The 14,972-nt window shown below is 41.0% G+C and overlaps 1 protein-coding gene across 6 annotated transcripts in view; it reads right to left on the bottom strand.

Moving 5' to 3' along the window:
- TIAM1 (TIAM Rac1 associated GEF 1) overlaps positions 1-14,972 on the bottom strand; it is a 407,413-nt gene that overhangs the window by 38,051 nt on the left and 354,390 nt on the right. For 5 of the 6 annotated variants that reach the window (XM_027101391.1, XM_027101428.1, XM_027101400.1 and 2 more), the window contains one exon: positions 5,780-5,883. In XM_027101391.1, the coding sequence (XP_026957192.1) occupies positions 5,780-5,883 (104 nt within the window). Of the gene's footprint in view, positions 1-1,632; positions 3,095-5,779; positions 5,884-14,972 lie in introns of those variants that run through there. The other variant, XM_027101435.1, reaches the window with a different exon arrangement.

The following is a 14,972-nucleotide window of genomic DNA, read 5'->3' as shown; positions in this document are numbered from 1 at the left end:
AATAAAAATTAATTTAAAAAAACCTATTAGGAGCTTCTCCATGTAGCTTGGCCAGGATATAGGATGTAGAAGGAGCTGAGTGCGGTGCTTTCCTCACTCTCCCATTGAGTGATACATGGCATTCTGGTCATTTGCACATCAAGCACTGTAGCCCAGAAAGAGAGCTGCCATGAGAGGTCCTCAACATAGCTCCTAAAAGCCAAGTTTCCTGGAATCGGTACAAGTAGCAAAGGATTGCTGGAAAGAAGAAGACAGACACAGTTTCTCCAAGTCCAAACCTCTCCCCGTTTGAGGACTGCCATCAGTCACCATGGACACAAAAAGCGCTTATGGGCATTTCAGAGCTGCCAGTTAAAACTGTTAAAGGGTAGCAGAGCTGTTCTACTGTCAGGATGAAGAGTTACCCACCCAACGTACAGAAATGAACATGACAACTGAAGGAGGAAATGGGCTCGTTTACTGAGGTCTGCATGAAGTTCAATGTTTATAATATCACTTTCTTCCTGTGGAAGATGAAAAGAAAGTACAAAAAGAGGGGGGTAGGCTTTCAAGTACACACTACCAACCCAAGCTACCCAGCTGTTAAAGCTCTTCCTGTTATGCAACCACTAAAGGCAATTTCTATCTCGGGATGAGTTCAGAGTTCTAAAACTGTCCTTTGAGTCTGACCGATTTAACACTTCCCACAGATTTAAAAGGGGCCAGAGTGGCCTGAAATCTTATAGCCTTTATTTAAGCTTTTTTGGGAAACAAACACCAAAGTAACATATTCCATAATTTCAGAGACCCTCATATACAATGATAACCCCTATAGTTCTCTGGCATCTTTTTGGTCTCCTTTTGAACAAACTTTGAAGAAGAAACATTCCATAAGGATAAAGGCTTCCTTGAGTAAATCACGTGTACTCACTGTCCAAGTTCAATTTCATTAAGTGACACGAAATCTAATAGTCAACAGACTCTGATATTAATGTTTAACTATTAAATGGTTTAACTTGATTTTAAATTATTCCTCCCCCTTAACCCACTAAAAATTTTTCTTATTAAAGAGGCAACAGTTACCATAGGAATTGGCATACACAATATAGGTCAGTTGACATTAAATCATTAATACATTCCCTGGGCCAACACATGTAAATCCACCTGCTTCATAAGTAACCAGAAATAAAGTCAAAAGCACTTAAAACTTTGTAGGAGGCAAGTTGAACATTCTTCTTCCAGAAATGCTTGCTGAATACTTAGGCTACCCGTTTGGAGGTGGAGATGGGGAGACTTATCACACATGTAACATAAACATGTTCAAAATCTCAACACCCAAAAGAAAAAGGGAAACATTCAAGTGACGATTAATTTTAAAAATAATAATAACAACCCACCTTTCTGTCATTTAGAAATGAAAAAACAGATATGTGTAAAGATTCTTGGCAAACTCGACTTCACTCCAACTACTGATGCCCCCCACTCCCATGTTAAAATGTATATTCTCTATCCACAAGGGGATCTAAAGGGCAGAAGGCTGCAATATGGAGACATGGGACAAGCATATCACCATCATTTGAACTGGGAAACAAATCAGCTAGAAAGTCGTAACATACACAAAGGCTAGCAAGATAGAATTCAAACAGTGCTCACCAAGTGAAGCGTCCGATATACAGAATCACCGGACTTGCCACTGTTTTCAATCCTGGGCTTGCGCTTTATTTTCCACAAAGCAGACATCATCGGGAAGGTATTCTCATGATAATTCTACCTCCTGACACGTTCCACAAAGAAACAGAAGTTTCTTAAAATACTCGGAGAGCACCGAATGCCTTCTGGCTCCTGAGAGAGCATCCTCCCATGCAGACAGCCCATGCCGGCTGTGCCATGAAGACCTACGGCTGCATCTCTACAGAGCAAGGACAGCGACAGCGCGACCTGACAGCAGCCCCCTCTGCCCGTCAGTGCCCTCTGGGAGGGAGTCAAAGGCTAACCGATAAACCAGAATTTATGCTTTGTTTTCACCTGGCTAAACAGCAGAAGTTCCAGAAAGGGAGAGCCAGGAGGCAAGAAAACAATGCAAAAAAAAAAAAAAAAAAAAAAAAAAAAACGCCTCCCGGGGATGTGAGCGTCTCTACCCTGCAGACTGAGATCAGCTGATTGGCCTGCATCCTGCACTGCACAGGAATATTAAACCCGCCCGGCTCAAACTTTGAAGACACCCCTCACAGAGTTGAGAGCAGACACTAAAAACCAAAACATTTTTTAACAGTTCATATTTTCACAATGTCCCCCGAATGCTTTGTTACAAAAACCAAGCATTTCCAAGACAACAACAATTTGGATTGAAAAGAAAAAAGAAGGCTTTCCAATTGGAAATGCTCTGAAAATGATTCTCATACATTGGCTAAGTGGAAAACAAAATCACAGCTGCCAGGGGGTCTGGAATGCATGATAGGACTGCCCGGAGCTAATTAGCATTCGTTTCCAGAGACAAGAGTTTTCAATTAGAAGCAGGGAAACAAGTGGGGGAGGGGGGGTGAGGAGGTCCTCTGAGGTTGTCACCCACAGTCATAAGAGGAAGGACGCGGCTTATAAAGAGAAAGGCCGCCAGACTGTCCCTGCGGTGTGGAAGTCCCACACCCCAGCCCCGTGGATGTGACAGTCCCGTGTCACCACGGCTCAGCAACAAACTCACAATTACCTACTTGCTCAACCCCCGAAGACCACGTGCCGCAAAAACTGCCCTCTAAAAAAAATTTGTAACAACACACAAAACTCTAACGTGCATTCTCTTTATCCTGCCCACTGTTTCACAAAATGATTCATTTAGGAAGAGCAGCAAAAATATTAAAGAAATAAACAAAAAGAATCGACAGCCCTCACGTATTCAGGCAGATAAAAAATGATGTCCTGTTTCATTTCATTTATTCATTTGTTTATCTATTTATCTAGTTTTTACATTCTACACCCAGCCTGGTGCATTCACATTAAGGCTAAATCATCCTTCCACTTTTAGGCAGCTTACAGCTTAACTACAAATGTTTGGTTTATCCTCAAGAAAAATGACACACTGATATAGGAGCCGCATCAAAAAATATTGATCCTTAATCAAGAAACTTAAAGATATACACTTGCTCTTACTTTAAATCATGAAAAAAGACACGAAGCTTAAGCGTTAGAAAAATATTTCACGAAGCTTAAGCATTAGAAAAATATTTAAGTGGCTAATGAGTATACAGTTGCCTCTTAAACAACTCGGGGGTTAGAGGTGCCGAATATCCTTGCAGTCAAAGATCCACGTATAACTTATACTCCCCCCTACCCCCATATACGTAGTTCTTCCGTATCCACGTGGTTCGTCCGCATCCACGGTTCCGTATCCGTAGATTCAACCCACTGCAGATTGGTAATACTATTTACTATTGGAAAAAAATCCACATATAAGTGGACCCTCACAATTCAACCGCGTGTTGTTCAAGGTTCAACTGTATATCTAAACTGGCTTATACTATCACTAATTAATTCCTTCCTTCCTTTTTTGAAACCTGGTATTTAATACCAGACCTTAACAATCTGGCCAGAAGGTCATTTCAGCAAAGCAGTTAACAACAGAGAGCCTCGTTTTGTCATCTCAGAGCTGTGTGACCTTCAGTAAGTGGCTTAACCTCTCTGTTCCAATATTGCCACCTATAAAATAGGGGGAATAGCAGTGTCTATCTCTCAGTGGTATTGTGAGAATGAGAGGTTAATATCTAATATATACAAGACACTACCTAAGTATTAGCTCTCATTTATTACTAATAACAAAATCATTCAAATAAAGAAGATAAAATCTGAATCAAACCAACACCAGGAGTATTTTCAGGTACAGAATCACACAGTGCTCCGTACATCCAGTCTATAAAAAAAGGACTGTGAACCTACGGTGTCAATGAGTCCACCTTATGATCTTTAAAAATACTCAGATCATTACCCAAACTTGTCAATAACTTCAAAGATATTCTCCTTTATGAGAGCCTACCGCGCATTTCTACAGTGAAATCCAGGAACAGCATCGCCTGCTCCTATACTTGACCCTGGCTGTTCCAGGCACGTTTCAGGGTCTTGTTCTCAGGAGAAAGAACCATGAAATCAGAGAGGCACCTGGGATGAGTCAACAAAACCCTGGGGCCTCTTCCTTCCTCTCTGCTGCCAGAACCCCATATTATAGAGGACCCTGTTTGGGACTTCATGACTCACTATATTTAAAATGGAAACAATCTCTCAAAATCCACAAAGGGAGTGGAACACGGCTATTATAGTGAGGTAAAAATGATCCAAGTTAAAAAGTATTCAGAAATAAATGTCTTAGATACAGGAAAAATAACTGTACTCCCAAATCAAATTAGAAACTGAGAATTAACATTTTTAGTTTAATAATAGAACCATTTAATAAATAGCTTTCAAAATATCTTACCTCACACGGAAATATCTGTTTCTTTTGAGGGCCACTCACCCTCCCCCACCTCCCCGAAAAAGTAGGTAAAAGGCCACAAAAATAAAAAGTAACTTTAAACAGCTTTTGTTTGTTTTTTTGCCTTTAAATGAAACATGCATGTTTCCATTTACTGGCTTTTTAATTAATAACCAACAACATAAAGCCCTTTCAGTCTACAAATATTAAATTTATAAACATTAAAATTACTTTAAAATATTAAATTTTATACTGTGCTCAACTTAGACACTGAGAGTGATGATCCTATGATGGCAAAAGAGAAACATATGGATAAAAGCAATGCTGAAGATAGTCTAACATATGCACTCAAGAAAGTCCTACAAAGATATATAAAGACAAAAAGAGGCAGAAAAGTATACACAGAGAAATGTAGGTTTTTGAAATAATCATTCGGATTTGAAGAGTATATTTCCATTATCAATATCAGTTATATTTTTGACCCAGCCAGTCATCCAATTACTGGACAAAGGCAAGAATCACCTGATATTGTAGATGAGAAAAACAAAGGTATAATTTAAAGTTACATGATTTGCTCAGGTTAAGGGACTGGTCAAGGTCAAGCAAAAGAATAGGAGACAGACAGGGGGACCAACATAAATATGTCAACGACATTCTGAAAACAGAAGACGAATAAATACGGACATAATCACGTATCACTGTTTTTACTGGGGAGGGGTCTTTCAGATACAGGTAACAGAGTTTTCAAATTGTTATACTCTGGAGACTGTGATGAGAAGAGGTTATTGACACAGAGAACTCTTTAGGAAGTGGAATAAAAGCATGATGAATTATGGAAAACAAATTCGCAGTTGCACCAAAGGGTCAGGATAAGAGCTTTGTCACAGTGCTCAACCGGGTAAGAATCACTGTATTTGGATTAAACAAAAAGATTGTTTCTTTCCCTTTAATGAAAAAAAAAGGTGCTCACCTTTCACAAGAGCTAAACAGAGATAATGCAAAGGGAGTCTGTTATAGAAACCATGAGTAGCAAGAAAGTATAACGGACCCAATTGTACACATTTTAGATGCTGTTTCGTCATACATATATGGAAGCATAAGAAGGAAACAGGATGAAATGAGACTTTAATTCATTAAGAGTGAGCTCTGCCCTATATTCTCACGTATGGGTTTGTTCTCAAGACTATAATTTGGATTTCATATCCTATTTAGTGACATCTCAGAAGTAAAAACACTTTGGTCCCGTGGAGGGGCCTTCTAACCACATACAGCTGCAGAGGTGACGTGTCAGCTGTGATTCTTTGGTGGTTCAAGACATGGGATGTGCAAATGGAAATCTCTCACCTTGCTGCTGTGATCAGTCTCATCTGAGGATTCCAAGTCTGGCCCTTCGGTCTCCTCCGGAGCACTCTCAGGACTACTGCCCTGCTGGCTGCAGAGGCTGTGCCCTGCAAGGTCAAGTCAGAAGAACACATGGGTCAGCACGTACAGTCATTGCTATAAGCCATGCCAGTGCAAGGGAGTGTGGGGTCAAGCTCATGACGTGTACATATATTGTTAGACGCTCCAGGTATGTGCTCCATGATCTTGGTTCAATAAATGTCACTTTTTGTTGTTTTTATTGTTACCACTATTATTATTATTTTATAACATAGTATATTTTTATTATTTATAATACATATTTTATAATATACAATCATTGCTGTGGACTGAATATTTATGTCCCCCCTCAATTTCATATGCTGAAGCCCTAAATCCCCAATGGGACTGTATGTGGAGATGAGGCCTTTGGGAGCTAAGCAGGTTTAGATGAGGTCTTGAGGATGGGCCTCCACCAGAGCTCCCCTCCTCTCATGTAAGGACACAGAGAAAATGCAGCTGTCTGCAAGCCAGAAGAGAGCCCTCAGCAGGAACCCAGATCTTGAACTTCCCAGCCTCCAAAACTGTGAGAAATAAATATCTGTTGTTTAAGACACCCAGTCTGTGGTATTCTGTCACAGCAGCCCCAGCTGACTAAGACAATAATTTACTATCCATCTATCTATGAAATAAAATTTAAATAAAATTAAATTATTTGATTGATTTATAATCAAATTAATTGCTGGATCAATTACTTCATTGCTAAAATAACTGAATAAACCATTCTGAGAAGAACACTAAAAAAATAATAACTTTCATATAGATTACCTGGCAAACTTCACCCACTCTTCCCACCATATTCTATGTATGCAAAAGTGCAGGCAACTTTCTTTCCTATTTTACCAAGTCCCTACTACAGTGGTTGGCTATGGTAGCCCCCTGCAGTGGGGAAGAGAACATTAAGATCTCTTTCCTCTGGGGGGATTCTCAGATTTAAAGAGCATCTGAACTGCCTGGGGGTTCATGTTATGCAGATTCGGATTCAGTAGGTATATGGTTGGACCTATGATTCTGCATTTCTTACAAGCTCCAAGATGTTATCAATCAAGAGGTCCATGGTCCACACTTGGAATAACAAGTCCCTAGTATATTTACAAACCTCTAGCTAGTCTGATAAGACAGTGATTTGATGACCATTACCTTAGAATATGTCAGGCACTGGGTCAGGGACTACAGCACCATCACTCTCACCCGATGAGAGAGAAGGGAAGAAAGACGAGAAGAAGAGAAGGGAAGAAAGTGGAGAGAAGAGAAGGAGCCACTTTCTGACTCTTTGGATGAAAGCGTCAGTCTGTAAAGAGGCTGCCTTATTCCAATGACACGGTTACAGTCACAAGCTGTTTAGCATGACTTTCTGATCAAATTCTAGGTTGGTTGGGAAACTAAGGAAAGAAGCCAATCCCTGAGCAAACCTCGCTCCAAGGCTGCGTCCTGTGGTCCCCTTCCCCTCCTCTGGAATGAAGCAGCAATGAAGCGAATGCCTACTTTCTATGGTTTGTAAGTTTCTGTCCGAACCCCCTCGCCTCCCCGCACCTAGTCGCAGAGTTCTGGCTCTACGATGTTCTTGCACTTCTTTTAATTACTTGCTCACTCAATAACATGGTGGGAGCCATCCAAGAGAGAGGCCCACTTAACTTGGTGGATATCAACAATGTCACACCGTCACCACCAGAGGAAAAAAGAGTGATTGAATACTTTAAATGGGGGCAATGACCTAGATTCTGGGGCTAGAAAGAAGGGGAAGATTTGAACAGCGCTAAGCTCTGAGATGGCAGGAACCACGCTCCCTCAGCACTAAGCAGGGTGGCGAGCCTGTACACAAGGTCACCTTCACGCTGTAATCTGCATAATGGCGACCTCCAGATGGTACAGCCAAACACTGTGACCCTGCATATCTCCACTGTTTATCATAATGCCTGGGCTCTAGAGGTTGCTCACAAAATAGTGGGAAAAGGAATGAAAGGATTTTCATTGTTAACAATACTGTGGGTCAGGCATCCTAAAAAGGAAGCAAAAAAACCCTAATTCTACAAAACACTTAGGAATTCTAAGTATCAATAAAATAGAACAAAATTCTTTTTATATTTTTTCTTTATTATTATTATTTTTTGTTGTTTTTGTTTTTGCGGTACGCGGGCCTCTCACTGCTGTGGCCTCTCCCGCTGCGGAGCACAGGCTCCGGACGTGCAGGCCCAGCGGCCTTGGCCCACGGGCCCAGCCGCTCCGCGGCACGCGGGATCCTCCCGGACCGGGGCACGAACCCGTGTCCCCCCCACCGGCAGGTGGACTCTCAACCACTGCGCCACCAGGGAAGCCCCATTATTATTATTTTTTTGGCTGCACCATGCAGCATGCGGATAGTTCTCTGACCAGGGACTGAACCCATGCCCTCTGCAGTGGAGGCACAGAGTCTTAACCACTGGACCACCAGGGAAGTCTCCCCAAATCCTTTTTAAACATAAAGCTGAGCTCCAAGAAATCCCCAGAGCCCAAAATGAAGAAGACAAAGGAGGCAGGAGGGGTGGGCCAGTCCCAAAGCCATGGCAGTGCTGAGTAATCCATCAGTCCCCAAACTCCAAACCCTAGAGCAGTGTTTCCCAAAGGGAGCGGGAACCTGTTGGTGTCAGGAGGGGAAAACGTTTAGGAGGAAAACTGTACACACGGCAGTTACACGGGGCACTAGCCCCCCCCCCGGGCTCCTGGGTTCTAAGTACCTTGAGCACTCTGCAGCCACTGTGACAATCAAACACGCACCCCTACAGAGCCCAACAGCAGAACCATCTCAGCTTGGGAACCACAGCCCTGGAGCCTTTGGTGTCAACTGTGAGGCCGTGAGACAGAAAACAACTGTTGGGTCAGTACAAACTGGAGAGTTAGAATCAAATCTCCCACATTCATATGGTTCCTTTGAAGGGCTACACTTTTACCCCAAAAAGACTCAAAAAGATTTTTTTTCAAAAGTACTCACTGGCAAAAGAGGAAAAAAAAAAAAAAAGAAGGAAAAAGGAAGCTGATTTAACTCTGCCCATACTCTGGGATGAGTGGGGATGGAGGAAGAAGGGTTTCTTCTTGGAGGTGACAACCACAGGCTGGCTGCACGGGTGTTTGAGATTCAAATTTACACTATGTCCTACATTCTGGGGACTCCAATGTCTTAGTCTGCTCAGGCTGCTGTAACTAGGACTGCAGACTGGGTCGCTTAAACAACAGACATTTATTTCTCTCCATCTGGAGGTTGGAAATCAAAGATCAGGGTGCCAGCAGATTCTTTCCTTGGTGACGCCCTTTCCCTGGCTTGCAGATGGCCACCACCTCACTGGGCACCTACATGACCGCTCTCTGTGTGTGCAAGGAGAGAGGGGGTGAACCCTGGTCTCTCTTCCTCTCCTTACAAGGACACTAATCCAGCTCATAACTTCGTCTAAACTTAATTACCTCCCAAAGGCCCCCAACTCCTAATAACCCTCACATCAGGGGTTAGGACTTCAATACAGGAATTCAGTCCGTGATCCTCAAGATGAAAAATTGCCATAAAGTTGTTCTAAATTTGTATTCCAAGGGCATCTGGCGGAAGCCAAAACAAGTCTGCTCTAGAGGGATTCATCCTTAATGATGGGATCATATTAATGGTCAGACACACATAAGCTGGGTCAAACAAGAACCTATAATCCATTATGATAAACACAGGAGAAGCAAGTCCCCACGAGGGAGAAGCAACAGCTACAACAAGACTCCCAAGGAATAATACCGCAATTATCAGATAGAGATTGTCAAACGAGTACACTTTAAAAAAAAAGGGGGGCAGGGGACAAGAAAAGAGAGACTTTCAGAAAAGACCAGGTAAATTAGTAAATTTTTTAGAAATAAGAACTATAATCACTAAAATTAAACACTCAATGGATAAGGATAAGAGTTGAAGAAAGAAGCTAGGAAGGCCTATCTGAAGACATTATCTCACTAGAGCACAGAAATTCTCAAATGCTCAAATTATCAACACAATTGTATTTCAAGCTAAAATAGTATTCAAGAAGAAAAATATAATAAAAATCATTTGACAAAGAGTGAGAAAGTTTACTAATATAGAACCTCGCTAAAAAAAAATTCTCTAAAGGATGTACTTCAGGTGGGAAAACATATATACACACACGCACACATGTATAATCTGGTATATGAGGTTACCAGAGAGATAAATAGAGAGCTGATATTCACACGGGCAAGTTGTAGTGTATAAAACAACACTCCACACACATCCAAAAAGGCATTTGGAGGTAAAACATATAAGATGAAACTAAAGCAATGGTGGGTGATTGTATTTAAACCATTTCATGGTCCTTTTATGCTTCAAGTGAGAAGTAAAAAGAATTTGGTCTTGTTTTGTTAGAAATCATGTTAAAATTTTAAGGGCAACCACTAAAAGAAAAGAATTAGACTGTATAAGTTGAAAGGGGAAAGTGGAGTTTAGAAATTCAGCCAAAAGAGAGTACAGGAAAGGGCAGGAAGAACAAACAAGATCAAGACAGCAAAATACGATGATAGAAATGAGACAAAATACATGGATCTTCTAAATAAATGTAATGTAGACTAAACTCAATATTTAAACTTCATGTTTAGATAAAAACCAGAATAATGTCATACAAAGCCCCACCTATATGCTTATAGGCAAGAAATAGACCTAAACAAAAAGACACAGAAGACTGAAAGTATAGGGATGGAAAATATATTAGGCAAACGTAAAGAATGCTCTCCAAATGCCACACAAAATAGATTTAGTCAGACTATAGAAGATGTAAACATCAAGAATTATTAAACATCAAGAATAATTATTATGGATCAAGATCCATGAATTTTAAACCCTATTCACAAGGACTAGCAGTTTATGCAAAGAGCCCACATATGAGGCCATAACACAAATCTCAACAAATGCCAAAGAATCCGAATTCAGACAGACCACACTGGCAGCATTATTTTTGGAACTAAATTTGTTATGAAAGAGCAAAAGGCTAGTAATACCAAAGACAGTTTTAGAGAAGAAAAACAAGACTGGGATACTTTCCCTACCAGATATCAAAATGTATTTAAAGTTACAATAATATAAGGCAGTGCAGAATTAGCAAGAAGACAGGCTAACAGAACAGAGAGTCCCAGAAACAGCCCCACCCGTGTATGAAAGTGTGATGTACAGCAGATGTGTCACTGCAGATCCAGGGGAAAAGAATGGAACATTTGATAATGTGGCTAGGACAGCAGATTACCCACATGGGAAAATAAAAAGCTGAACCCTAACTCACATCATTCATAAGAATCAGTACCAGGGAGGTATAAACCAGAAAGTGAACAGTCCAAACTATAAATCTTTCAGAAGGAAATATAGAAGAAAACGTTTGTTGCCCAGGGGAGAGAGAAGGATTTCTTAAACAGGATATAAAAAGCACAAATCCTATGAGATAGAAAATCAGATTTTACTAAAATTAAAAACTTTTCTTTGTCAAAAGGCACCATAAAGGCAACAAGATACATTATGGACTGAGAAAAGTTATCTTCAACACATATAACTGGCAAAAACTATTAATATCTAGAATATAAAAGAAGTCCTATGAATCAATAACTGTGGGTCTATCTGATTCTACAGTATATATTCTTTTTTTACCCTGTTAGCTATGCTTCTGCCTTTAACTGAAGATAAAAATTAATAAAATAGGAGAGAAAGAGAAAAGGCAATGCAGTTGTGGTAGACAATTGGCAAAGATGACAGTGATGATTCCTCCCATCCCTTTAAGCACGGATCTTTGTGTCAATGACCCCACCCCATGAATTTGGGTTGGCCTGGTTTGTGACTTGTTTGGGCCAACAGAATGTGACGTAAGTGGTGATATATGAAGCCTTCTGAGCTAAGGCTACAAGTGGCTTTGCAGGTTCTTGTCTGGTCCCCCAGGAACCCTGGACCTACCATACAATGAAACCCCCAAGCTAGTTTATTGAGGATGAGAGACCTCAAGGAAAGAGGGGTCCAGCCCACCAATCACCAAATATGTGAGGAAGGCCATCTTAAACCAGCCCCAGTCAAGCCCAGATGACAAAGTCACAAGAGTGACTGAGGCAAGGAGAGCAGAACAACCGTCCAGCTGAGCCCGGCCCAAACTGCTGAGCACAGTGAGCAAATTAAATGGTTGTTTTGGGTGGTTTGTTACATAGCAGTAGATAGTCAACACATGGTTAGGGGGAACTTAGTCATCTAAGAGAGCCAGAGAGGCAGGAATTGACAGTGGTGCCCTTTAAGAATGCTGAAGAGAGACACTGGCATGGCAGGAACAGGGAATCCAAACCAGGAAAAAGTCCTGTTTTTGCTCTCACACTTCAAGGCCTTCTCTGAACACTTTCCAGCTGAAGAGCCTTATAAAACACCATTGTCGAGTTTCTATGCAACCCCATACAAACACAGATTTGCGACTTCCTACTCTTCCTTTACCACAAGAAACCTTCCTCTAAGAGCAGACCCTGAAGGGATTATTCCCTTTGTGGTGGAGGTAGCTGTCCCCATTTAATTACCAGTACACATGCAGACAGCTCCAGAAAGCTGAAGACAAGGCTGAGAGGTGGTTGAGGAAGTAATCAAAGCAGGGAACTTCCTGTCCCACTTCACTCTATGCCCAGCACTTAGCACATCACCACCTGGCATAAAAGAGGCGCCAGTTAACGCGTGGCAGCACAGAGAGGAAGCAGAGCCAAAACTAAAGAGACAAAGGATGAGCAGGGGTATACAGTGGAGAATTATTCAGCCATAAAAAGGAAGGAAATCTACTCTTTGCAAAAACATGGATGGACCTTGAGGGCATTATGCTTAAGGGAAATAAGTCAGTCAGAGAAAAGCAAATACTGTATGATCTCACTTATGTGTGGAATCTAAAACAAAACAAGCAAAACAAAAACAAACAAAAAAACCCTCACAGATACAGAGAACAGACTGGGGGTTGTCAGAGGTAGGGGGTTGGGGGGCAGGTGGGTGAAATGGGTCAAAAGGTATAAATTTACAGCTATAATGCATAAGTCCTGGGGATGTCATGTACAGCATGACGACTATAGTTAATAATGCTATGTTGTATATTTGAGATTTGCTAAGAAAGTAGATCTCAAAAGTTCTCATCACAAGAAAAAAAATTGTAACTATGTGTGGTGATGGATGTTAACTAGACATTGTGGTGATCATTTTGCAATGTATACAAATATCAAATCATGATGTTGTACACCTGAAACTAATATAATGTTATATGTCAGTTCTACCCCAATAAAAAAAAAAAAAGATGAACAGTGGGTGGACAGTCTCAGAGAATGAGGCAGTACAGGGCAGGGCTGAGGCCCAGCAGGACAGGACCTATAGACTATCTCAAAAGCTGCCATAAATAACGTTCATTGTTGTGAACAGGTGTGATCATTTCTCTGCTTCTTCAAATTATTTTCACATCATAATGTGATTGTTTTGTGACTGAGGAAACCTTTGCTGCTAGCACGTCCCACTCACCATTAGCCGGATAGACAACAATGAGGTCAGGAGCAGTACAAACACATGAATGTAAGCTTACATTTTGATTTATCTTTGATTTACTTGGATGAGATGCATTCACCAAGAATTTAATGGAGGAAGGAAAAAAATCTTTGCCTTATGAGATACATGAACAATGTAAGTTAAACTAGCAGATTCTCCAGTTCAAACATTTCCAAAGAGGAACCAATCATAACTGGTTATTGACTGAAAAAAACGACTGAGGGGAAGGGAGTAAGAAAAGGTTAGACGCGGCCAATAAAGACATTTAGCTGGAATCTCATCCTTAAGCGATGATTTTATTTTGCTTTTCAGCCATTTTACTGTCATATAAGAATAAGAATTCCATAGACACACTCATATAAGATCAGCATAAACACCTGCCCCTCCCCCAAGCTAAGAAAACAAAACCAAAACAATTTATAAAGGAAAAAAAAACCGGGGAGAGCGAAATATACACTATGAAAAAAAAAGGAAAAACGCTACAATTTTAACTTGGGAGACAAATAATAACTTCTTTCCAACCAAATTTCACAAAACCCCAGTGTCTGTTTCTCTCCAGAGAACATTTTTTTAATCCATAAAAACTGTAGATATAGTCCTTCCCAATCCTATCAGCTTGTTGTGAAACTCAAATAATATATAATCCACTAACGTTCTTTAAAACGATACAAATGGAGGCTCTTAATCTCTGAACCGACATTTTTTTCCACACACAGGACTCAACGGGTGTCATTAATCAAATGCAGCTGGAAATCAGGACTAGGTGTTAGGGTTTCCCTAGCAGGGCCCACAGAAGCGGGCCATGTGCTGTGTGACGATAAGCATCGCACACAGACAGTTTACAAAACGCACATGGCTCCACATTTTATCGACAAACAACTAGAAGGCCATGTGCTACTGGTATCTGTGAGACTTCAGTGAATCTGGAGAATGGGACCATATCTGTTTGCAGGAAGGTAAATCTGTGCAGTTCCTCTTTCTTGGCTGCCCCTCCTGCTGTCTGGTTGTCTTCTGTTTGCAGAATGGAGCACCAGACAATCTGCATGGAACATCAGCCCAAAATAGAACCTTGCATTTCACAGGCACTGCAGGGAAGCAAGCACTGCCTGGCAAATCAAAGGCTGCTGAGTGCTTAACGACTCCTTGCTCTGACCAAGATGCCTTGGCTCTCCTGGCTGTCACAGAAGCCTTTCCTGTTACAGCAAAGGGTGCTTAATCTACTTCCTGCAGGAGGGCTATCTGTGCTCACTGCGGATTGCCATCTTTCACTCAGCATCAGACAGAGTAAGATCAAGGGGGCTGACTCTCCAAACCCAAGGCTGTCCCTAATTGTCTTTAACAGGTAGAAACCAGTGCTAAAGTCAAATGAATGTGAGCCTTAAGGACAGAACTTAAAGTGAGAGAGACAAACAGACATTTTGAAGCCTTGGAAAGATACCATGTTTGCCCCTTGAATTATGATTTTTATAACTTGCATAAAATTGGGGGCTTTTGCTTTTCTGAAACTTATTTTTAAAATAATTTTAGATCTAGATTTGCTTTCCTATATATATATATATATATATATATAAAATATAT

Source organism: Aethalodelphis obliquidens, unplaced genomic scaffold (genome assembly GCF_003676395.1).
Source record: "Aethalodelphis obliquidens isolate GAN/ISIS:26980383/991018 unplaced genomic scaffold, ASM367639v1 scaffold1, whole genome shotgun sequence".
Lineage (NCBI taxonomy): Eukaryota > Metazoa > Chordata > Mammalia > Artiodactyla > Delphinidae > Aethalodelphis > Aethalodelphis obliquidens.
This window is presented reverse-complemented; position numbering and strand designations above follow the sequence as displayed.